At 48.3% G+C, this 24222-nt stretch overlaps 8 protein-coding genes across 8 annotated transcripts; 6 read left to right on the top strand and 2 right to left on the bottom strand.

Annotated features, from left to right (window-relative positions):
• Positions 1 to 1021: 1021 nt before the first annotated feature.
• On the bottom strand, positions 1022 to 2898 carry EsH8_III_000343 (lipoxygenase; the record flags this gene model as incomplete). Its single annotated transcript, XM_083262068.1, has 3 exons — positions 1022 to 1884; positions 1943 to 2531; positions 2593 to 2898. 3 exons carry the CDS (start codon positions 2896 to 2898, stop codon positions 1022 to 1024), a joined length of 1758 nt encoding a protein of 585 aa, XP_083122555.1.
• A 1094-nt stretch (positions 2899 to 3992) lies between these two features.
• EsH8_III_000342 (uncharacterized protein) lies at positions 3993 to 4606 on the top strand (the record flags this gene model as incomplete). Its single annotated transcript, XM_083262067.1, has 3 exons — positions 3993 to 4152; positions 4216 to 4230; positions 4299 to 4606. 3 exons carry the CDS (start codon positions 3993 to 3995, stop codon positions 4604 to 4606), a joined length of 483 nt encoding a protein of 160 aa, XP_083122554.1.
• A 2154-nt stretch (positions 4607 to 6760) lies between these two features.
• Positions 6761 to 7782, top strand: EsH8_III_000341 (uncharacterized protein; the record flags this gene model as incomplete). The annotated part of the gene is made up of 2 exons (XM_083262066.1): positions 6761 to 7502; positions 7586 to 7782. 2 exons carry the CDS (start codon positions 6761 to 6763, stop codon positions 7780 to 7782), a joined length of 939 nt encoding a protein of 312 aa, XP_083122553.1.
• A 1222-nt stretch (positions 7783 to 9004) lies between these two features.
• Positions 9005 to 10667, top strand: EsH8_III_000340 (uncharacterized protein; the record flags this gene model as incomplete). The annotated part of the gene is made up of 3 exons (XM_083262065.1): positions 9005 to 9516; positions 9569 to 10276; positions 10331 to 10667. The coding sequence occupies 3 exons, from the start codon at positions 9005 to 9007 to the stop codon at positions 10665 to 10667; spliced, it is 1557 nt and encodes a 518-aa protein (XP_083122552.1).
• Positions 10668 to 11314: 647 nt separating this feature from the next.
• On the top strand, positions 11315 to 12063 carry EsH8_III_000339 (SAM-dependent methyltransferase UbiE/COQ5 family protein; the record flags this gene model as incomplete). The annotated part of the gene is made up of 3 exons (XM_083262064.1): positions 11315 to 11506; positions 11555 to 11659; positions 11713 to 12063. 3 exons carry the CDS (start codon positions 11315 to 11317, stop codon positions 12061 to 12063), a joined length of 648 nt encoding a protein of 215 aa, XP_083122551.1.
• Positions 12064 to 15916: 3853 nt separating this feature from the next.
• EsH8_III_000338 (uncharacterized protein) lies at positions 15917 to 19065 on the top strand (the record flags this gene model as incomplete). Its single annotated transcript, XM_083262063.1, has 2 exons — positions 15917 to 18411; positions 18549 to 19065. 2 exons carry the CDS (start codon positions 15917 to 15919, stop codon positions 19063 to 19065), a joined length of 3012 nt encoding a protein of 1003 aa, XP_083122550.1.
• Positions 19066 to 19626: 561 nt separating this feature from the next.
• On the top strand, positions 19627 to 21032 carry EsH8_III_000337 (inorganic pyrophosphatase; the record flags this gene model as incomplete). The annotated part of the gene is made up of 7 exons (XM_083262062.1): positions 19627 to 19671; positions 19812 to 19971; positions 20022 to 20205; positions 20258 to 20318; positions 20386 to 20452; positions 20510 to 20571; positions 20676 to 21032. 7 exons carry the CDS (start codon positions 19627 to 19629, stop codon positions 21030 to 21032), a joined length of 936 nt encoding a protein of 311 aa, XP_083122549.1.
• A 1677-nt stretch (positions 21033 to 22709) lies between these two features.
• Positions 22710 to 23670, bottom strand: EsH8_III_000336 (glycoside hydrolase superfamily; the record flags this gene model as incomplete). Its single annotated transcript, XM_083262061.1, has 2 exons — positions 22710 to 23593; positions 23655 to 23670. The coding sequence occupies 2 exons, from the start codon at positions 23668 to 23670 to the stop codon at positions 22710 to 22712; spliced, it is 900 nt and encodes a 299-aa protein (XP_083122548.1).
• Positions 23671 to 24222: the final 552 nt, after the last annotated feature.

Below are 24222 nucleotides of genomic sequence, written 5' to 3'. Positions count from 1 at the left end.
GTTTGGTGGTCGATGGTGTGCGCGCCAAAAAATGAGCTCAAGCGGGAGCTGACGGACAATAAGCTCTCGGTGGGGCGAGCAAAGCTCGGGCTTCACCGAGCTGACCGGGGTTGACCGAGCGGGCCGCGTCGGGCCGAAGAAGCGGCTCACTGCAATTGCGTTTCCGCCGCCCAGTCGCTCAACCAAGCACGGCTGCTTTTTAATAGATAATGTTCTTCCTATCATGCCCTATATATGTAGTTCTGTTATCATTGGGTCCAAGTATAAGGCCCAGTATAAGAGATAATGGTTTGGTTTGGTAAGTATCCGCTTGATATGTGCAACTAGGTGTTCAAGGATCAACTCGTAGCCCTCATAGGACAACAGTTCTTACCATGTCATTGGATTTAAAAGGGGCAATGCTACTGGGGGTATGGTGTGTGACCAGGAACTAGTTAGCAGGCTGGCGAGGTGACGCGAAGATGTCTCATGGCCATCAAGGGTCCTTGAAATGCCTTCATTTCGAATTATTCCAACGTGTAGTTGTAAACCTACTCTTCACATTCGAGGTGATAAAGATCCCTCTACTTTTTCTGTTTGTCAGTGTTGTTTTTGGTTACGGTTGCTTGTTATGTTAAGTCTGACAGTCTTCGACTAGAATTTCCAAAACCTGCAGCATCCGGATCTTACTTCTGTCGTTAATGCTCATAGATTCAATCAATTAGACGAAGTCAATGAATTCAGGGTGGGATGCGTTAGAGATGATATGTTAAGTCTCTAATGTATACCCTCTCCTATCTGTGTTCGAGCGACGCACTAAAACGACGAATTACGACCCATTGCAATGAAGAGTAGGGGATGTATAAATTTCTCGCTATGAACCCTGTTACCCCTGTCTCCCGCTGGAAATTGCCACTGCCACCCTTCTGACTTTCATTATCTCTCGCCGGCTGTCATAGGCAACTTTCTTCTTGGTGGTTCAACCATGTACCAACATTGCTGAGACAATCTCGGGTTATAAAAATATCCCCATGTATCAAATTTAAGCAGCCAAGATGCCTGGTGCTGTGCGGGGATTGAAAAGATTCCATACAAATGGCATGCCTTGAGACAGCCCGTCCGAGTCCAGCTTCCGCGCGGCAACCTCATCACTGAATTTCCGGAGACGTGATGTGAACTTCTCAGCGGCGAATCGTACCTTGTCATTTACTCTTTCCTTGAACGAAGGTTTGTCGAAAAGAAATAGGATGGAATCATGCGTGTTGACTATCGGAGCTTGGTTGAAATAGGCGAGGAGGGTAATTTGCTTCAATGAAGCGTTCAAGTCGGGCAGGAAAGGGAGAAGGCTGGTGATCCCCTTCTTCGTAGGCAGGGGTTGATACAGGGAGAGGGGATGCATCGGAAGGACTCCGCTATACTGCACCAGGCTGTTGCTGTTGAGTGATCCGTGAAGCACCGAGATGAGATATGCCAGATGGGTCAGCACATCGACAAGCTCACGCCGTGTTGAAATCGAGCTTGGAAAATCGACGATGGAAGCCTCGTTGGCAGCTTCGCTGAACCACGCAGCCAGCTCCGTGTCTGCCGCAATGGCGCCGTCGTTCCGGTAGTAGGAGTCCACAAAGTCCGTGATGAACGTCCGCATGGCGTCCATGATGACGGATACGTCTTCGTAATACGGGAACGATTTTAGTGGGGGGCCGTACGTGCAGTCCACAAGGCCTCGTCGAGCGAGCTTGGTGGTGAGGTAATTCCCGCGCCAGGCTTCGCCTTCTGACTGCCACACTTGGTGGCTGTACTTGACGGCCTCATCGCCGTTCCATGGGAAGTTCTTCTCGATATCGCCTCCGGGATTAATCAGATTGGCACTTGCCGCTACTCTGAAAGCAAAGCTGTCGACGGAAACTATAGTAGTTCTGAGTTAGTTTCACAGTTTGGAAACGGCTGGGGGTTGGCAACTTACGGCGCCTGATAAGACCCCAGACAGGATGGGCGTCACTGAACGACCGGACACCTGACATCCATACAAGGTCGGAAGAGACATGTGCAGCTCCCAGATGGTACCATTGATTGTGCCAGACGTCGTTAGAGTTGAGCAATATCTTGGCCAGTGTCCAGTCGTTGGCCGGGTCGAGGGGGGTGTACGTCAAGGGGGAGCCGTTGTTTGGACGGATTGCGAGTGGTAGAAAGTCGCCCGTGAACGGGTGAATGAAGAAGAGGGCTTGGCACGCGCCAGCGTATTTTCCAGGAGTCAGCGTGAGGTTGGCCAGGCTGCTATGGTCCACGACGAACAAGCGGCCTTGCTTCTGGAGGCTGCTCTGGGTCTGTGTGGTGATCTTCAGGGCAATCTCGTCCTCGACGTGCACGGTGACAGTCTCATCGGGTCTGACTCGCCGCAGGCTTTCGGGGTGTACAGAAAGACGCTCCATGGCAAAAAGCAAGTCTGATTGGTCGTTGGAAAGAACTCCTTCGGCGAGCCCGCCCGGAACGCTCTTTTGCCACTGTCCTTTGTACAACTTGGAGTAATCCTCAAATGAGTTCAGGCGAATTGTCTAGAGGTTCAAGATTAGAAAATTCACAAATTGTCCTCAAGACGCCGACACATGGACATACTCGGTTCATCTGCGCCGTGAAATCTGCCACATCCTGCTCTACGAGCTGCTGGATGCGTAGCTGTTGATTGCCATAATCTTGGTAGTGTTGATCAATGGCATCTCTTCCGAGAGGACCAGCGGGCCACGGGTCGACCCTGACTAGGGTATCGTCAACCCCGTACGTGAAACCTTGACGTGTGGCCTCGATTTCCACAGTTCGGGCCGAGTTATTCAAACCCGGCGTCGAATAAGGCACCAAGGATCGAGGGAGACTGAATGCGGTAGACGCTCCTCCCGTAACAAGTAAAAGTAGGGTTAAAATCATCTTTGCAAAAGTGAGGGACTGAAAACGTGATTTACAATAGAGCGTGCGGTAATCATGCGCTTGATGAGGGATCATAGTGTATAGCGGAAGACATGGCTCAAAGATCTTTATACCCAGTGCCGGCCTCTCGGGTTGTTCAACATCCGCAGAATCACCTCACTCCGTGGGCCAGAAGTTCCCAACCTAGCATCCGACTACTCCGAATTATCTTCATCATGATCAAAACGAAAGCCGCCAACAGGCTTGTACATTGTGGAATTGCCTTAAAGTTACCGTATTAATGGCTAGTGAGTTCGTCCCAACTTTGGATGACAGCTATAGTGGTGGCTAAGCAAATGAAGGGTCTCCATTCACGTGATTAATAATCGTTAGAATGGAGAAGACGAGAGCCGCGGCATAAGGAGAGGCGGCGAAAAAAAGGAGAGACGGCGAAAAAAGCAACTTCGCCGAATTTTAAACTCAGGTTCATCTGATCCGGATCGGTAGGGGTAGCCTCATGCCGAGCCGGATTTCTGGGACTCGGAACCCGCGGACCGTGAACACTGGGATTGTCGTCAATATTGTCGTCAAAATAGAGACGGCTAAGAACTTGGCATAGAAAAGGTACGGGAAACAATTTTGCAACTTCAATGCAGACTTGTGTGATCCGGTGAAGCCGCGAGCGGAACTCGGTTTGTGGGCACGGGTATCCGCGGACTAGAGAGAACAACTACATGGCTGGCGATCTTGAAATTGGATGGATGTTCGGCAGTTGCCAAGACTTGAAATTGTCTGCCGGGTTTCCGAGCACGTCCAAAACTTAATATCTGTATAAAAGGATTCATTTCCATTCAGGGTCAAGAAAAAAAATGGCGTCATAATATCTTGAGAAACCTGTTGTTTTTCTGTGTCTCACTCCTTACAAATAAGTCATCTGCCATTACACCCAAGTCGACGCCATGCGGATGTTCAGTTTCCTTCCGCTGCTACACCTCGCTTTGGGAGTTGACGCTTCGTTATCGTGCAATGGCAGAAAAAATGAGTGGATTCAGCCTCAAGCGGGTGATCGTGAGTACCGATGCGAAAATCTTTATTTATTTCAAAACAGAAGCCTAATGGCAACTGCTATTGCAGGTCGAAGTCCATGTCCAGGTCTCAATGCTATTGCCAACCACGGATATCTTCCACGAGACGGAAGGAATATATCCCAGGAGATTCTGACCAAGGCATTGAACGAGTCTGTGAATCTTCACTCTAGCCTGAGCGAGTTCCTCGGTGGGTTAGCGTTAAAGTTATCGACGACGGGCAATCCCGAAACCTTTCATCTGAATGACATAGCGGTACACGGAGACTGTAAGTACCAGATAACTGGTTGAGTTTTATGCATTTATTTTCCTGGAACTAACATAACAATCCTATAGTCATTGAGCACGACGCTAGCTTGAGCCGCGCAGATGCCTACTTTGGCGACAATGTGAGCTTCAACGAAACCATTTGGGCTGGAAGCAAGTCCATACTCTTTGCCAAAGACCCAATTCCACTAGCAAGTTTTGCCAAAGCGAGAGAAGCTCGTTTCCAGGCAAGCATGGCCGAAAACCCCGAGTTCCATGTCACGGAGAATCAGAAGTCGGGTAGCCTTCTTGAAATGGCCACCATTTCGAAGCTATTCCGCGTGCATAATACCACAGATGCCAGTTCAGAATGGATCCGTGTTCTTTTCGGTCAGTAAACTAGACCCCGAATGGAAAAATTCATCTGCACAGGCGGGAAACTGACTAAAGCAGAGGAGGAAAGACTCCCATACCTGGAAGGATGGACTCGCCCAAGTGAATCGACTACACTCGATGATTTGTCACAGCTGGGTGACCAGATCAACAGCCAAACGCCAAACTGATGTGTTCATAAAGCGGAGGAAAAATTCGGTATTAAATGATTCTTTGAAAGTTAGAGTTGTGATAGAACACATATTTCCGAGGCAACCAATGTAGAAACAATACCTTATTGTGTAGCTGCGCGTAGATATACAGCCAGTGAACGAAATGCATATTGTGCATTTTAAGCTGAAAAAATATCCCATGTAAGCTCTAAATAATGATCAACGACCTATCCTCGAGGTCTGGGGCGCTCATTGAGCTGCCCAAACTGCAAGGAAGCCTCCGACCACTTTGAATCTTTCTCGAGGTGGAGTTGCACTTCAAAAACAAACCATGTTAAGTCCTTCAAAAACGATTCTTCAGAATGCGTAGGGCATGTTTTGAACTTTTGGAAAACAAGCCACAAAACCCACCCAACTCTAAACCATGTGTCAAGATGCTGGGTTAGGCTTTGGTCGGTAAGCGACCCACGTAGATGTCTACCATTAAGTGGAAATGAGATGCATGTCGATTTAGTATGGCATCTATGATGTGTCAAATCGCTCTGAAAATGCCCCAAAGCTTTGGACATATCGACAGTGCCGCCAAAGATCCCTTCAGCAATACATCCAATCGTCTCTCATTTACGACGTGTGAAAGTCCTGCTCCCTGCCCCGGTCAACACGACGCTCAAAAATGAAGCGCGAATACGTTTAAAAACTAGCGAAGGTATATGAAGGTTCGATATGGGTGGGCGACTTCGATATATTTGCAACACTGAAAGCGGTCTCATCGAGAGGGGGGGGGGGGGTAGTTGTTCCGTGGGTACGTTAAGACCACTTGCCCCGCCGTTAATCAAGATTCCCCAGCAGTATCAATAGAAAACCGATCTGAGATGATTGACGGCCCGGTACCAGCGGGAGGAGTGACAGCGCAGAAGAACTACGTTGCACGTCTTGCGGCTGCAGCTGTGTCCGTGCAATGGGGGCATTTGACGTTAATGCTTCTGGAAAAACATCGCTGGAGGTGTATGGAAATCGTCACCTGTAGTTCGCAAGACCATATGTGCGTAGGCTTGTTAAAATCATTCTAGAAGAGACTAGGATACAGGTGAGTGGAAAGGTTGGTAGATGGTCCGAGTTCCCGGATTTCTTTTTATTTTTCGCAAATTTACACCAGTTCCACCTTCTACCACCTGATCTTTCTGTTAAAATGTGCCACTGCCCACAGAGTCTTGATGAAACAAATGTTAAGGGATGACTATCTAATTGTCTAGCACATGATTCCCTTCTGAGGTGTTGCCACGAGTTTCAGCTTCGCGCGTACTGCACAAATGTGGTTGAGGTTGCTATCGCTCCCGAGACTGTCTAAGTCGGCGTGTCTACAGTTCCATTGCCCGTGGAGCTAGAACACACTAAATACCGGCATCGACTTAGCGTTGAGCAAGTGTCACCTTGGCACTGTGACTTCTGCCCGCACGTAACATGTCACCGATCGCGCAACTAGTCTGCAAAGTTGTCAGCAAGAGCAGGTGCTATTTACTATATGCATGGACTACTTTGGGGCTTTACGACGTGGTTAGCACCTGATGGGGTCAATATTACGAGCGAAATATGGCCCAGCAAGCCTCATTAGTGGATCAACCGCTGTGGATGACGGTGCTAGGCCCTCTAAGCAAGGCCTAAACAGACGCTGTAAGTGGAGATGTAGGCTGAGCTGTCGATCGCTGACCGTATCGGTTGCATTTTTTCGCCTCACTGATCCAATGGAAAACTGGAGAGTGACGGTAAGTAAGTCACTTGGCTTGCAAATACGAGGTCCACGAAAACACACGCCAGCGACGTCATGCAAAGAGCTCGTGTCGATCGGTTCTATTTTTGTTGGTTCCGTCAACAAAGACATTCCATTCCACCACTTCCGGAAGGGTCCAAAAGCAGAAAATGTACGGCGCAAATTCCATATAAGAAAAGGGGTTCGTTCAGCATTCCAGAAGCATTATTCGATCAATACCTTCAACTTCAACAACAACTATGTATATCAGAGGTGCTTTCGCGGCCGGCCTGGCCACCACTGCCTTCGCCCAAGTGCAGCAGGGATTCAACTATGGCGCCACGAATGAGGATGGCTCTTGCCGAGGGTACGACGACTTTTTGAGTTATTTCAACACTGCAAAGGGCCTGGCTGGAACCCCCGGCACTTTCACTTCGGCCCGCCTCTACACCTCCATTCAATGCGGGACGCTGAATGATCCCATCTCGGCTTACCAGGCCGCCATCGACACGGACACGTCGATCCTCGTCGGGTTGTGGGCGAGTGCAGGCCGGGGCAACTACGAGAATGAGCTGAACTCGCTGCTACGCGCTGCGGAGCAATACGGAACGGCGTTCACCGACCGCGTCGTCGGTATCTCCGTCGGCTCGGAAGACCTGTACCGGAGCAGTCCGGACGGCGTCGCCGCAAATGCTGGGGTCGGGGCCACTGGTGCGGAGATTGAGGGGTACATCGGATGGCTCCGTGACTGGATCAGAGGCACAGCTTTGGAGGGCAAGGCCATCGGCCACGTCGATACCTGGACTGCATGGGTCCGCCCAGAAAATGCTGGCGTCGCTGCCTCCGTTGACTGGCTGGGCCACAACTCGTTTCCCTACTTTGAGTCGACGAAGCCCAACGCCATTGAGCAGGCGCCGGATAACTTCTGGTCTGCAGTGGGCAACACGGAGAGTGTCGCAGGTGGAAAGCCTGTCTTCGTCACTGAGACTGGCTGGCCGCATAGTAAGTCAAACCCTCACATGTCCTACCAGTCTCACGATGTCTGGTGGAAACCCCAAGTACCTTGTACTAACCTGTATTTGCAGTCGGCCCACAACAGGGTGCCGCGGTCGCATCTGTCGACAACGCCCGGACGTACTGGTCTCAAGTCGGCTGCGCCCTCTTTGGTCAGCGCAACGTCTGGTGGTACACCCTGCTGGATGCGAACACAGCCCAGACTGATATCTCTTTTGGCGTGACCCCATCTGGGAGCTCAACGCCCGTCTTTGACCTGTCGTGTTAACATACCAACGACGAGGAATTATGAATTCTGAAGGGCGGCGCTTATTAACAGCCCTGATGTTACTTTTAAGTAAATAGAAGTTAGTTGGGTTGCGCTTAAGCATTCTCCAAGATAATGTTAATCAATTTACCTTCCCTCCTCCCGCCCGGGATTGACATGCGCACCCCGCATGGTCACGTCATCGGTTCGCGAACAAAAACACTCTCGGAATATTATGAAGGCTAGGTAGTTACTCTTGGCGACGAATATTGGTAGAGGCAGCAGCTACTTCGATCAGAGGCACTTTCAAGATTGCTAGAGAAGGCGGAATACCGGACCGCTCAAACCGCAAACGGCCCATCTGTCGTGGGCCGTTGGAATGCCATCAATTGGCAGTAACCGATAATTTTCCGAATTGACGCCACTTCCCCTGGACTAAGTGCACGTTGAACCCATGGCCGTATAACGCGCGGACCGCTCAGACGACCTGGCCAGAATGACGACTCTGGGCACCATCCCGATACTCCCCGAACCGGCTAATATTCGGACCTTGAAGTTTCCACTGTCAACCAGTCGTAACCTTGGTTCTCATGCCTGTTGATTGGAATCCCCACCGATGTCGCACTTTGTCAAGTCATGTTGAATGTTGGTGTTCAGCTCCGTGACGGATTAGCCCGCTCACCCTTCAGTATCATTCGTGCAGTACATCTCGCTTTCGGTTTCATTTTACCTATTGTCCTCCCCTCTTGCTACTTCCAAATGGCTCGGGCTGCAAGGACTACGAAAGACTGGGTATAATGATAAAAGTGCGAGCTCCGACGCTACAAATTTGCAGCAAGGCAAGCTGTTATAAGTCGGTAGTGTTTTCTTCCTATTAGAAAAAATCCTGGTTAATTACATTCGGGAGGAGACGGGCAATGAAATAGAACCCATGTTCTTGGCAGCTGTCAAAACGGGTTGACCGACATTCCGCGGGCAAGTTCATCTTAGCTACCCCAGATTTACCCCGGAACTGTCCATGGGGTTAGAGATGGAGCCGGCGCTTGCAATTCCCCAAACTCGGCAGTTGATCAATTCAACACCACCCTCATAAGACATACTTAAGACTTCAGGGCTGTGAAGCAGAACATCTGCTGTGTTAGGGAGTTTGACCTCCAGCTTTCAGTTTATTCCACTGGTAACCGCCTAGTATTTGTATTGTTTGTTACATGCCTTTCAAAGTCGACTTGAACTCCTAGAAGCCATGTTCGGGAAGCCGAAGAAGACCTCTGAGAAGGGTAGTGGCATCGGCCCAGAACTTGCTGCTGTTCTCCCAAACGATGGCATCCCCTGGTACAAACAACGACATCTCCTTTGGCTCAACTTCTACTGCATCTTCTTGGCACTGCTCTGCGCAGCGAACGGTTACGATGGCTCAATGATGAATGGCCTTTTGGCTTTGCCTCAATGGTTTGAATTCATGGACCATCCTAGCGGGCCTTGGCTTGGTTTCATCAACGCTGCCCACTCGCTTTCAACTATGCTTGCCTATCCAGCTGTCGCCTACTTTGCAAACCGCTGGGGGCGAAAGAAGGGCCTGTTCGTTGGCTACTTTTTTATCTGCCTCGGTTGTTTACTTCAAGCCTTCACGCCAAACAAAGTCGGCTTCATTCTCGGTCGAATTTTCGTCGGTCAGCCAAGTGCCTGGTGGGGAGGTCTTGCACCTCTTCTTATCACGGAGTTGGCGTACCCCACGCACCGAGGCATTCTTACAGCGTGAGTCGCTCCCCCCAAGTTTTATGAACGTTACTAAGTTAGATACTTGCAGACTTTACAACACAGGATGGTTTGTGGGCAGCAGCTTGGCGGCTTGGGTGACGTTTGGAACGCGGAATTACGCGAGTAGTTGGTCGTGGCGAATCCCGTCGCTGCTCCAAATTGCTATTCCGCTCACCGTCTTTCCTGCGGCCCTCCTCGTCCCGGAATCACCCAGATTTCTGATTTCCAAGGGCCAAATCGAAAAGGCGCGCAGTATTCTGACCAAGTTCCATGCCGGCGGAGACGAAAACTCGATTCTCGTCGATTTCGAGATGACTGAGATTGAGCGAGCCATCGAGGATGACAAGGCTGCAGCGAACAGCTCCTCTTGGATGCAGATGTGCAGCACTCCAGGCAATAGACGAAGAGCATTTATTTCTGTTACTTTGGGTCTTTTCGCCCAGTGGAACGGCAATAACGTCGTCTCATATTATTTAGTTGCAGTTTTGGAGACAGTTGGAATCACTTCTGTTACCGATCAGACTCTCATCAGCGGCTGTCTACAGATTTGGAACCTGTTTTGGGCTGTCTCGGCAGCCGTCTCAGTTGACCGACTTGGCCGCCGGCCGCTATTCCTTACTAGCTGCCTCGGCATGCTTTCTAGCTTTACCATAATATCCGGTTTATCGGGCGGTTTCGCTACAACAGGGACGAAATCTGTCGGTCTGGCTGTTGTGCCGTTCCTGTACTTGTACTATGGATTCTACGACATTGCTTTGTAAGATCTATCCCGGATTACATGGCCTCAACTAAAGATACTAACAGTATACAGCACACCTCTTATTGTATCATACCCTGCCGAGATTTGGCCATACCAGCTCCGCGCCCGAGGCACCGCCTTGACACAAATGGCCACATATTTCGGCATCTTCTTCAACGTTTTTGTGAATCCCATTGCCCTAGAAGCGATGGGATGGAAGTACTACCTCGTTTTTGTTGTCATCTTGATTATTGGAACTGTCATTATCTATTTCTTCTATCCTGAAACCCGAGGTCATACACTGGAAGAGATGGCTGTCATTTTCGATGGCGACTCTGCGCAGGTGACCGACGCTGAAATTGGAGATAATTCAAAGAAGGTAGCAGTTTCTCAGCATGAGAGTGCATGAAGACGAAGAGAAGAACGGTCTTTATAGGTGTCGCAGAGCGAGCAGCGTGAGGCTGTTGCTCATCATTCTGCCCCGGCAGACCGCCTTAGCCACGGCGACCGGCCCGGCCCGGGCGAAGTCAGCGGTCGCCCCACACGAAGCCGGCCTGTATAAGTTGACTTCGTGTAGCCCACTTAGCTAAGATAGATCAAGTCACTTTCAAATCTGAATTGTATCCGTTGGGAAATTCTGTTTCGTGATGAGGGACATTCTATTTCGCCAGACAAGGCTAACAAGCACGTGAATCATGCTGAAGTAGATCGTTAAGTAGAATATCACTTGCATGCAATACAGGAATGGGCGATTTGGCAGCAATTGTACGAATGATAATCTACCAAGTCTATCACCAATCAACTCCCCGCATTCCTTACCATTGAGTACCCTGCAGGATACGTGATTTCAAATCAGAAATGTCACTCTGCGCTTGTGATTGGCTGGCCCCCTACGTGATGCTATACGTCCCATACTGGCAACTGATTCCACAAGTTTATGGATAAATACAGAACTGCAGCATCCATAAAGACTTCGTTGCTTACAACCCAGTAATATGAGGGTTCTTTGGACGATTCTTATACATAAGCTCAACACTCTGAATAGCTCGACGTATGATGGAGTCCAATCAAATCTATGACCAGGTCAACAAACGATACGGCTCAGTCACCAGGAGTAGCACCGGTCAGTACGAGGAAGCTGTGGCGAAAGCCTTTGGTTATACCGAAGAAGAATTGAAAGGCATTCCGGAAGGCGCAAATCTAGGTCTGAGTTGTGGTAATCCTGTTGCTCTTGCGAATCTGAGAAATGTACTTCTCATCTGTGTCTGCGTTGTGAAGGACCACTAATATGCGCAGGGCGAAACGGTGATTGACCTTGGATCTGGTGCCGGCTTCGATATTTTTACTGCTGCGAAGAGAGTGGGGTATACCGGCAAAGCCATTGGGGTTGACATGAACAAGGTTAATAGCACCCCACTACCCAAAATGAGCATTTATTTGATAATATCCTGCAGAACATGGTTGAAAAGGCCAAAGCAATCGCCGCGAGATCTCAAGTCGAGAATGTTCAGTTTATCGAGAGCACCATCACATCTATCCCACTGCCTGATAACATCGCCGACTGCGTCATCAGCAATTGCGTCATTAACCTCGTCCCCGAAGAAGAAAAACACCAAGTTTTTCATGAGATTTTCCGACTTCTAAAGCCAGGAGGACGAGCTGCTGTCAGTGACATTCTGGCACGCAAAGAGTTAACAGAAGAGATCAAGAAGAGCGTGGTGCTATATGTCGGATGTGTCGCAGGAGCTAGCCAGGTTAGCGAATACGAAACATATTTAAGAAATGCAGGCTTTGTCGGTGAGTAAAACCCTTCCACTGCCGTTTTGTGGAGCTCAACTGATGTTTGACAAGAGGTTGTGATCGTGGATAGCCGTAATGACCTGAACGTGTATTTTACCACGGCAAGTGAAGAAACGTCTTGCTGCGGCGCCAGTACTCCTATAAAGGATAAAATCTCTTGCTGTGAATTGCAGGAGGAGGATAAGGTAGTCTATGAACTGGAGGAATCAAGCATTTCTCTAATACAATTAACTGACATGATATTATTAGGACGAGGAAACCCTTGAGCCAAGCAAAGCAAAGGCCTTAGCTATTTCACTAGGGGTAACCGACTTGAACGACTGGGCGGGAAAGTCCATACGACAACTGATCTACTATGCTCATCAACTAACTTCTCTATAGGGTCTTTCAAAGTTTATGCCCTAAAGCCCAATTCAAGATGATGGCAGCAGGATCAAAACATTGCAGCTTCTGTCTGTCTCTAGCCACTGTTCCTTAATTATTATTCATAACAAGGTCCTCATAAGTCTCTCTATGAATAAATCACGCCTCGGAAGAATGCAGCTTTGAAAAGGGGTGATGTTGGGGGTTGGTTGAGCTAGATCTCTTGGTGCACCAGTTTTTGTTTGTTGTTGCCTTTGTGTGTTTTCATGGACTATGCAAACAGTTTTTACAGTCCTTGCGCAGTTTGCCGCATTTTTGAGTTGAATATATAACGAAAACTTCAGAACGTCACTGCAGAATTCAGAGCAAGCAACTTCTCATCTTCCGATTACTATAAATTCGGTTGAATTAGCGTCCCTAATAAGTCAATGAACCGATAGCCCACTCAGCCGAATCATCCTCGTCGACGCTTTCCTGCAAGTCAAGAGTGTTGGCCGAGAAGTACTTGGATATCCCCAAAGCTCGATCTTGACAAGTCACAAGCAGCTTGAAGATCTGCGGCCCGTTTTCCATCTTCTTGACTAGGCGCACTAGCTTTTCCAGGACTAAGGTCGTCTGAAATTCCAACAGTTGTGTTTCATACAAACAGACCTCGTCAATGGCGCACAGAAGCACACAACCGGGAGGCATTTGCTTTGCTAGCTCCCCAAACAGCTTGCAAAGAATTTTAGGTCCGAGCCTCTCCAGCTTTCGCCACCTGGAATCGTTCATGATTGAGAAGTTGACCTGAAGCCCTTTTTCGATCATTTGGCTAAGAAGCTGACCTACGAGACTTGCCATCATACCGGTCGCTGATGACTGGAAGGCCACCGCAGGATCGTTTAGAGGTGACGAACGATGAGCGGCGCAGAAGTAATTGACGACAAACAAAGAATTGGGGTCACCCAACGTTGATCGGGAAATTCGTGTTAACTCAGCGGCTACAAAGCTAAGTGGAGATATGCCGTCAGTAGAGGCAACGTCGTCTCGTCCATTGACCAGAAGGTACGCCGAGGAGTGGGTTTGTTGCATGAACGATCTGAACTTTTCATGTCGAATCATGGCTGCTGCCTTTGATTTTCCTTTCTGCTCCAGCTGATTGCCAAGTTCTAGGCAAGTGGAAATGTCGTGGGAAAGAATATCCGGGTCGTATTGTAAATGCTGCAGCAGTTTCTGTCGCGAAGCCTCGGCTTCTGCTTTTTCCTGGGCTCTCTCTTTGGTTCTCTGTTCTTGAACCCCTGTAATCGTAGCAGAAGCTGCTTGTAAAAAGGACTCTTCTGCATCTTTCCCAGGTACTGCAGGATCCGCATTCACCCTATCGTAACTAGATATCCTGAGAGGAGATGGCTCATGATCTCAAGAAGAAAGGTTCAATGTTAGCTCTGGATTTTTATGGTTATATCGAGTTTAATTAGATTAAAGATATCACGGCGCGATCAGATGACCCTGGACGAGCAATCAAGACGTGGAGGCAAGTATAAGAAGGGGGAGGGTCAAATACCGGAGCCAAATGAGTGAAAAAGAGGATGGGTTTCCAGCAGTTTGAGAATTCTCTGTAAAGCATGGTCAGAGTGCTCCACCCGGTCGTTAACGTTGGATAGAAGGCGTGTTTGCCCATGGGTCTCTTGGGCATGACACTGCTGAGCTTCATCTTTAAAAGCCTGAGCTCGCTTCCTGACAGTATCTATGCTGGCCATTAAATCGCTCTTGTAGGCCCCCTGTTGCAACACCGGTTGTAATATTTTTTCTGCACCATTGTCAGACAGCTTCATTTATAACCATTCAGTGAGTTAAAAAATTGTGCACTGTGAGTTACTCACTTAGTTTTCCATCCGCGAAGAACTGCATTATTTGAGTAAGTGCCCTCAATACCGCCCGGAATAGTTCAAAACTTCGCTGGTCTAGGCGGTGTCCTCTCATTTGCCGATACATTTCGACATACTGTCTTGCATTGTCCATGATCTCGGGGATCTCGGACAATGCTTCGAATATGGCGTCTTCGGTGCTGCTGTACTGGCCTGCAGCCTTCATCATTTAACGTTAACAAAACATTTGTAGTACTTTTGGCCAGTCCCATACATGTGAATGTTGAACTTACCCCGATAGCCAATTTGAAAACTCCGCAGATGCTTCACATGATTATTTTGTAAGAATCGCTCTCAAACCGCGCAATATGCAGACATTACCGACAAATGAAAGAACTGTACCTCGACCCGTAATCTCCCATCGGCAGTAGACCTAACCAGGCTTCTAAAGCAGCAGAGTAGGTGCCGATCCGGTCAATGAAAATCATGGTTCTGCCCTGTTTCTCTGGCCTCATCTTCCAACGCTGCGCCGACCGATCAACTTCTGACATGACTTGACCCCAATCGCACTTCCGTATATCGGTTTCGGTTTGTTCTTGAGCTTTGTAGGTTCCAACTCTTCTTTTTGAGAGCTTCTGTTGTACCTGTTCCATTAAAGTGAAAAGACACTCTTTCTCCCCGTCAACTTCCCTCCACAAAGCTTCCCTGCGCAGTTTTCTGTTAGCCAAGTTCAAAGCATAATCTTGGATAAAATTGAAAACCTTTCTTCCTGTTTTTTAAAAGCTTCATCTAGTGAACAAAACCTTTGGCTTCTTTCATCGAATATCGGAAGTGGTTGGTCAGGCAAAGCAACGTGGGTTTCCATGAATACAACAGCCTCGTTTGCGGGGCGATGATCCCGCGAGCTCAGAAAAAGCATTCTGTCATGGTCCTGCATAGTAATACGAGGCGTATACAAAGTAAAAATGAAGCATGTAATGAGATCTCAGATCACTGTAAATCAGTGCAGGGACGTCAATTGGAGTCAGGCGCATTGGAAGTCAAGATAGTCGAGGAAAAGCCCGTTTCCCGCCGGACAGTCTTTTGGAGTATCTTAGATAAAAATTCCGAGGAAGCATCCATGCTAAAATGAGCTCATACCAAAATATCACATGGTACTTTCAGTGGCGACTGTTACCGTATTACATGCATACAGCGATATATCCCATTGGGTGGCCTTGCGCTCACTTGGCCCAGCTGCAGTAAGCTAGAAGCAGGCTGGCGGTAAGACGGCCGCACCCAGTCTTTCACACATCAATAGCGTGACACAGGGGTATCGTAGTGACAGGGTAAAAGCCAATAATAGAAGGATTTTCATGGCTGAGCCTTCGTGCCTCTTTTTACCGAAATGAGGGGTGGGAGAATATGAGGCCAAGTGACCGATGGTTGCAACCTACTTCAATATCCAACGCCGGAGCAAAATTTTCTCAATCAATTTTCAGACTTTTGGTTTCACATTTAAAATTTGTGTTCGCTGATTTCCAGGCAGTTCATCTCACTTATAGCTTTTTTTTTTTTTTTTTTTGCAATACTCTTCTTCACTATATGGTTACTACATATTGCCATGCCACCAGAATTGCAGCAGATATCGCAAAGAAATACCTCTTTCACGATGGAAGAGCCTCTTGGAAATGTTAAAACAGGCGATGGTACATGCTCTCTTGAGCAGAATGGTTTGAGCCCTATGGACCATGCAACAAAGCCTGCCACCAACGACGCTGTTGATAAGCCTCAAGCGCCTCGTTCTGTGGATATCAATATGTTGCCATCAATAGAAGAACTCGAGGAAGACGCCATTGACGTGGAAAGAAAAGCTGCTCACTCACAGTGGGATATTGTGGGCGACCAAGTGTTTGAGAATGCGAAGCGCCAGGGACATTTCAAAACAAGGGCAAGACAATCTGTTCTTCACAATACCTTCACCACGATGCGAATCGAAGAACTTGAAAAAGAGCTGCAATCCTTGAAAGCTATAGTTTATGGTCTTGGGGAAGACTGGAAAGCACCTGTAAAGCTCAAACTGCCCGTTCATCGACATGAGCTGCTGAGATCAAGCATGAACCGTTTCCGCGTTACCCGTCAATCGGTCCTCATGCCGACGACCGAGCAACCAGCCTTGGAGGTCCAAATATCCGACACGATTGCTCCCAGAAATTCAACCCTGGAAGCTGAAGCTGGACCATTAAATGACAATGGCCCACCCAATTCGCTAGCTGAGCCACATGCACAGTCGGGTCGCAGACCGAGAGGTGACTCTCAGCGTACTCCAGAGAGATTGAGAATTCGGTCTCAACCACTCCTATCGCATTTGGAAAAATTGACTGGAAGGTCTACGTTATCACTGGCGCAACCAAACAGAGTTGATGAACAAAAGGTCTACAGTGGGGTCACGTTCCTCCGTCCATTCAAGTTCTTTGTGAAGAACGATGCCGCAATTAGAGAAAGCCTCAAAGATCTAGAGGCTGAAATGGAGACAAAAGCCTTACAGGAAACTGCTTCAAATTCTAACCAAAACGGCAATCTGGCACGGTCACAGAGGGTCAATGAGCGCGAGTTCGATGACAAGGATCTTCTGGAAGACTTAAAGTATCTCGTGAAGTTCTTAGATGAGGACCTTCGCTCGACTTTCGAGCTGCGACAGAAGATTAGGGACGGCACAGCAGAGGAAATTGAGTATGGGGACCTTTGGCATCTTTTCGAGAGAGGTGCTATTGTCGTCACTCGATCCGATCAAAACCATGCGTATCGGGTCATCAATCTTGCAGGTGGTCGTGAGCCTCTCAGCTTCAATCCCAAGACAGAACCGAGCGAGAAAGACGATAAACCCGTCCGCCTGGACGGATTTGTGGTTGATTGTATAAGCATTGGAACCAACGGATCTTCCTACATCCCGAAGCTGGAGAAGATTACTATCAAACGTTTCCATGGCAGTCGAGCAATCACAAATTTGGCTGTTTACCCACTGAGATTCGACCCCAACGAACAAGCGCTACGAGCGAAGTTTGTCGAAGGAGGCAAGGGTTTCTTGGAAGTAACAAGGAACCCATTCTGCCACAAGCTCGTAATGGGGAAAACTTTGGACGAACCATCTCACGAAATCGACGGGCAGGTCATTGTCGACATGTCTCTCGCAACAGCGGTGAAACCTGAATGGCGACTCAAGCCGAACATTTCGACAGATGAACTTACCCAGAGAGATAAAAGAGAGACAGTCGAAGATTCCTGGTGTAGACATCGCTACGAGGCATGCTGTGGCAGCGATGCCATATTCAAAGACTTGGATTATGATGACATGGATGCTGAGATGTTTAATCGAAACATGGCCGGGATGTTAGGACCCCTTCGAGAAAAGGATCTTACAGATGAAGATTTGATGCTCATGCAGACCTACGTCCATGCTTTTGTGTTAAGATCCAGGCAATGGGTTACAGTCTGGGTCGCAGATCTTCACGACGTCGTGTTTGAGAATAGGTTTGACGACCTAGTCCTTCCAGAGGACCACAGAACAACAGTTAGAGCGCTGGTAAAAACACATGAGAACACACGGGCATCACACTCCTCCGCCACCGTCAGTCCAAGTATTGGATCAGCGTTGGATTTGGTCAAAGGGAAGGGAGCTGGACTCATTATTCTTCTACATGGTCCACCAGGCGTGGGAAAAACGTCAACTGCTGAGTGTGTGGCTGACGATACAAGGCGGCCGTTGTATCCCATTACCTGCGGCGATATCGGTGAGACGGCCGCCGAGGTAGAGTCAAATCTCCAGTACAACTTTCGACTCGCGCATAAATGGGGCTGCGTGCTACTTCTTGATGAGGCCGACGTTTTCCTTGCTAAGCGGACCAAAAGCGACCTACGCCACAATGCTGTCACAAGCGTATTTCTCAGAAGTCTTGAATACTACGCTGGAATTCTCTTCCTAACTACAAATCGGGTGGGGGCCATTGACTCGGCTTTCAAGTCTAGGATACAAATGTCGTTGTTCTACCCAAGGTTGACCCTTGACGTAACCTACAAGCTGTATGAAAAATTTATCAAGAGAGCCAAAGAGGAGCAAGAACAAAGCAACAGCTTTCTTTTCAAGATCAAGGATAAGGAAATTCTCAGGTTCGCAAAGAAACATTTTCGCGAACTCGAGAAAGAATGCCGAGATACATGGAATGGCAGGTTAGTCCATATCCCTCTGACACGTTGAAGTACACATCACTTCAACATTAACTGCTACCTGCTAACTGTGTGACAAGGCAAATCCGGAACGCTTTCCAAACCGCCATTGCCCTTACAGAGCACCAGAGCATGTCAAGAGGGGCAGATGAGCCAAAGCCCATCCTCGGCAAAGAGCAGTTCGAGACCGTTGCTAGAGGATTCAGAAAGTTCGATGATTATTTGGTCAATATCCTCGGAACGGAAGCGGACGTAGCAAAACGGGAGGGCATGCGTGACGATGGGTTTACCGCAAGCATGGCAACACCTATGGTTCCTCTGACTGCACTACACCGGCCAGCGTATCCATTACAGCCAACGCAAATTGGGAGACAAGCCATGCAGAATTTAGAATCCGATGATGATTCTGAGTCTGAATCAGACAGCGAGGATTCGGATGACGACCAAAAAGGGAAGAAATCACATTCTGGAATGGGCACTACGGCCGATTCAGTTGAGGCGGCTCATCCCACTGTCGCCGCCGGGCTGCCTTTTGATATGCAACAGGTTCAACAGTTCCTTCAATTTCAGAAAATGATGTCCCAGCAGAGTAAATAACCAGAGGCAAGGAGACAGATCAGTGTTTCCAAGATAGTTACATTATTTATAATAGTTTGCGCATGCAGTCCCTATCCACTGGCCTCTTTTACAAGTTATTTAGCGACTTGTCGTGCAGTATTGAAATCCTGGTCACTGATGAGGAACACATCTCCCTTTCAATTGTTGTATCAGCTATCCAATTACCACGTGCGGAGCATTCCCGCGTCATTGGTCTGTTTCATGAACCCTGTATCCTTGGCTCGCCCAGACCAACCCCGCACCAACTCATCAACAGTGGCACCCAAGATCCTTGGATCGCTATGCAAAATCTCCAATCTAATCTTTCATCCAATGTTTTCTTCAGAGTATTTCATGGATAATTTCATGCCAGGTTGTGTCCTTGTTTTGCCCCCGCCACATCACACCCCTTTTCAGCCCTCGCGTTCATTGGCGTTGTGTTCGCCACATATGAAATACAAAAACCGTTAGTTGTTCGGCACTCCTGCTGCTGCTGTGTTTCTCTCTAATGATAACATAATTGAATTTTTTTCACGTCGGTTTCGTTATCGAACCAAAGCCATGGTATCGAAAAGTTGCGTCCTTGGCCTCGCGGCATTGTTGCTGGTGAGCGACGCCGCATCCATGCCTCCTCGCGATTTCGACTATAACGCGCTGAGTTTGAGAGAAGTGGGTGCACGCAACACTAAAGTATTTGCCCTATTTGGTTTTGATATCCTTTGAGAAGTTACTGACTTTTCCGACAGGATTGGAGGATATGGCTGGAAAAGAACGGTGACCCAATTTCATTTTGGCATGACGTGCCCCTTTGGCCGGACGAGAGCAATAAACAAATTGTCAACGTCGTTGTCGAGGTACCTCGTTGGCAAGGTGGCAAGATAGAGCTCAAGAGGGATGAACCATTGAGTGAGGTTTCTGGCCTCAACCGTGAAATCTTGGCTGACCATTCATTTCAGATCCCATTGTCCACGACTCTTTGAATGATGCCCCTCGATTTGTCGAAAATGTGTGGCCTCACAAATCATATCCGTTCATCTATGGATCCATTCCACAAACCTGGGAGAGCCCCAACTATAAGCACGGCTTCACTGGGTTGATAGGGGATAATGATCCGGTAGATCTTTTCGATATCGGACAAAAGTAAGTTACAGATCCCCTGGATACGTATATTCGGCTCTGACAAGGTTTTCAGTCGCGGTTACGTTGGTCAAGTGAAACAAGTCAAGATTCTTGGCGGTCTTGCCTTGGCTGATGTGAGTCTTCCAGAGTGATTTTTCAACAATCTGTCAATCAGCTTTTGTTGATAAAAGATTCTGCTAGGACAACGAAACGGATTGGAAAATACTCGCAATTGATGTGAACGATCCACTCGCGCCACTTGTGAACTGTGAGTACATCAGAAATCAGTTTGCTCAGTATAGACGGAAGGCTGATATCCCGGAAGCGTATGAGGACGTTGAAAAGTACCGCCCTGGAACAATCAAGACATTTCGAGATTGGTGGACCGTAAGTTGCATCCGCCCAACTCTTTTCTCTGTGTCTGAGGCCACTTACATTTTCCTCGATCGTAAATTGTGCTAGCTTTCAATTTCCAACTAATTCGGGCACAGCATTATAAAGTAGCTCGAGGCGGCTCAGTTATCAACATCGTTGGTGACTGGTACCAGAACGTAACCCATATGCAGAGCGTTATCGAGGAAAGCCACAAGACCTGGGAGGATCTGATTCGTGGCGATGTTGATTCCAATGAAATCAACTACAACCAGACATCCCGTAGAGATGTAAAGAAGAGTTTCATCCAAAAGGGATTAACCACGGAAAAGTTCGGCATTCCTGCTGAAAGCAGGATAGAGCCTGCCGCTCCAACCCCGGAGAAGTACGACCGTTGGCACTACCTCGACAGCAATTCAAGCCTTATTGTGGTCCCCAATGACCTGGGAGTGTTTTTTAATCGTCAAGAAGTCTAGCTCAGCCCTTGTACCAGATACATTATTTCACTAAGAATAGTAATCAACGATTTGCATCAAGTTTTGCTTCCTAGACCACGGTTCTTGATATATCAAAATTTCAAGGTAGTCTTTCAGGGACCATATTAAAGATTTGTGGTTAAAATTATAAATATAATGACACTGATCGGAAAACTTCCCACTTCATCTTTGAAGATAACTCGTCATTGTGCAGGCTCTCATTTACTCATACCTTCCTAGCCGTGGGGACGAGGAACCAGAGACCCACATATCCCGCAGCCCTACCCGCAAGCTTATTTCTGACTTTTTCCCGATGGGACTGAAACAATCCGATTCTGTCCATCTCAACGCCGCCTCGAGTTAGCATCCCACTAACCTCCCGTCACTGACAGGTCTGTTGCTGCATTGGCTTACCTTTAATCACCTTTCGATTTGTTTCACACTTAACGAGGCAGTACTCCTTAACGAAACTCCAGAGTACTAACGACTTTTGCCAGATCAAAAAAGAAAAACGGCCTCACCGCCTAAGGCATCGATGACATCCCACCGGCAGCAAAGTTCCCTAACCTAACTTGACGGCCTAAATCCTAGTCAAATTATTTTTGGTAATGGCGCGCTTCGGCATTCAGCAGGGAGATATTCAGATGCAAATGGATGGCGGTCAAACCCAACTCAACTTCACTGAAACCTTCTCTCGCCCTTGTCCTGAGTCAGTGGCAGCCGCACCTGAGCAAAAGATCTCGGCTACAAGTAAGCCTGCAGATCAACTAGCGGCCTTGACATCAACCCCAGATCGATCAATAGAGCAAGCCAAGCTCAGGCAGGAACGACAAAGTGCCCATGAAGTAAGATGGGGTTCTCGAGAGCGCGCTAGTCAAGCCAAAAGCCCAGCGACCCCGTCAAGGGTTTCCCCGGGTGGGATCGAGAAGAAAAGAGCCAGAAAGTGGAAAAGCAGAGCCGCCGATTCGAGGCTTTCTTCTGAGTTAGATCGCCTCCTGGTTGGAGGTAGCGCGCCGGCCGCCTCTGCTCTACAGTCCTACGCCATATATCGCGTTCAACATCCACTGCGGGCAGTCCTTCACAGCCTACCAGGTTTTACATTCGATACCGAGCTCGACAGTGTCAAGTTTCGCAAGCATCAGCGGGTACTATTCGGGGTCGAAGGCCTCATGGAGGAAGGTGGGAGGGATGCCGCTAAAGAATGGCTGGAAGGATTCCTCATACTCACGTTTGAGACAATAGCTACAGTGCTGAAGGCGTATCCAACGTGCAAAGAGTTGGACGACGTTCCTATGGGCTTTGTTACTATGGCCAGGGATGTAGAAACGACCATCAACAAGATGCCTTACCGGCCAGCGTTAAAGTCCCGGAGAGCCATGGAAAGGCGTCTTTGCCAGAGCTACGACATGGGAAAGCTGGTGGATTGGACGATGAAAGCGCGCCAGCGATTTCTAGAGTCAAAGCCAAAAATAATTCCTGGTTTTGGCGTCTTTGGGCAGGCCATCATGGAAGAGGGCTCAGAGTTGGAAAAACGGTTATGGGCAGCAGTTGATGCAAGGAGAAATGAGACAACGAGTATGCATTACGATTAGAAAACTTTATGAAACATCAAAGCCTTAAGGCTGTTGCGGCAATGAAATTGTAAACAAGGACGCGTTCTTCTGTTTATCAACCTGGTCATTTCTGAACCAGAACCGAGTCGTGGCTGCGCACCCGCGTCTTCTCAACATCGCCAAGCTCTCCAGAGACTCTCTTGGCAACACAACGACCAGGATGCCAAATGGCAAACAGAATCACTGCCAAAACAACAGGAGCAAACTCTAGGACACCGAAAAATATCTCGTTCGAATACAGTTTACCTCCGAGGCCCTCGGCAGTCTCTGCAAGACGGAAACAGGTACGCAGGTAGATAAGCAGCGTAGCCGCCGAAAATGCCGCCGCAAATGTTGTGAGTTTGTGCTCTCTGACAAGATGTCTTGCCCTGAAGAGGAAAATCGATGTCGTAATGACGAAGAATCCCATGGAAAAGACCTGGTATGCCAATCCGCCAAGCAATATGTTGTTGGCAGTCGTTGGATCCTCACGCCGCGACTGTTTGACCCCGATCAGCGCAGCACCCGAAATTTGGGTGATGGTTGCAATGGCGTCCGATGTGATAAAGAACCATAGAACGAACTTGGGTGGCAGCGGTGAGAATTGCCGTCCAAGGCGATGTATTAGTGCCGAGAGAATTGTGTAAATACCGGCGGCAAGAAAAACGGGCGCGGTAACGATGAAGAAGTAGTTAAGAATAAAGTAGATGAGGTTGTATGGGTTGGCTTTTGCGGATAGGGATCGAGCCACGTAACCAACAATCTCGAAAAGAAGGCCAATAGGAAATGTGACGAAGTACCAACTCCGATAGCGGACAACCTGCCACGTGTGGATAAGAAGGAGAAGGAAAAAGAGGGAATCGGCGAGAATGGCGAGTACGAAGGATGGGGTGTAGCCGTAGATGATTACTGGTGTATCCCATTTTCCTCCTGGGTTCACGAAGTTGGGGTCGGTGTAGCCGAAGCTACCTGCAAGAGCAATATTAGTTAATGGGCTTACTATGAAAAATTGCATGAATGGCTTACGTACCTCGTTGTTGGATCATCTTCGCTGTTACTATTCAGTATCCGCCTAAAAGCGTTGTAACAATAAGCTTGTCGAAGTTGACAATAGCTGAAAATCGTGATGGGGGCCTGGATATATACGAGACATTTGACATCACAAGCTGGTTCTTTATTATTAGGGAGGCATGGTTCCTGTAGTAGTGACCGGGATCTGTCATGCATAACAGCCAGCCCAAACGATCTGCCCAGGGCGGGTACCAAAACACAGATCGAAAAACAGGGCTCAGAACGGATTACCAAACTAGTCATCGTGGCTGTTTGCCCCTTAACGACGCGTGTGGGTGGGGCATGGGCCTCAGCATTCACATGTAATCGAACTTGTCCATCAAACCCTTTGGAGGCTGGAACACAAATTTCATAAGGCATCAACTGGATTTTACCCTACTATTCATCTCGCATATGGCACAAACCAGCTCAGCGTGCTGTAACTACATAAGGCTACCTCAACATCACAAAACTTTCTGTTGGAATCAGAGAGTAAAGTCATGAAGTGATCTTTACAATGTTCAGTGTAAGTCTATGAATCATCATCC

The sequence above is a fragment of the Colletotrichum jinshuiense genome, chromosome 3 (assembly GCF_051148585.1).
Source record: "Colletotrichum jinshuiense chromosome 3, complete sequence".
NCBI lineage: Eukaryota > Fungi > Ascomycota > Sordariomycetes > Glomerellales > Glomerellaceae > Colletotrichum > Colletotrichum jinshuiense.
Note: the sequence above shows the minus strand (reverse complement) of the source record. Positions and strands in the feature narration are given on the sequence as shown.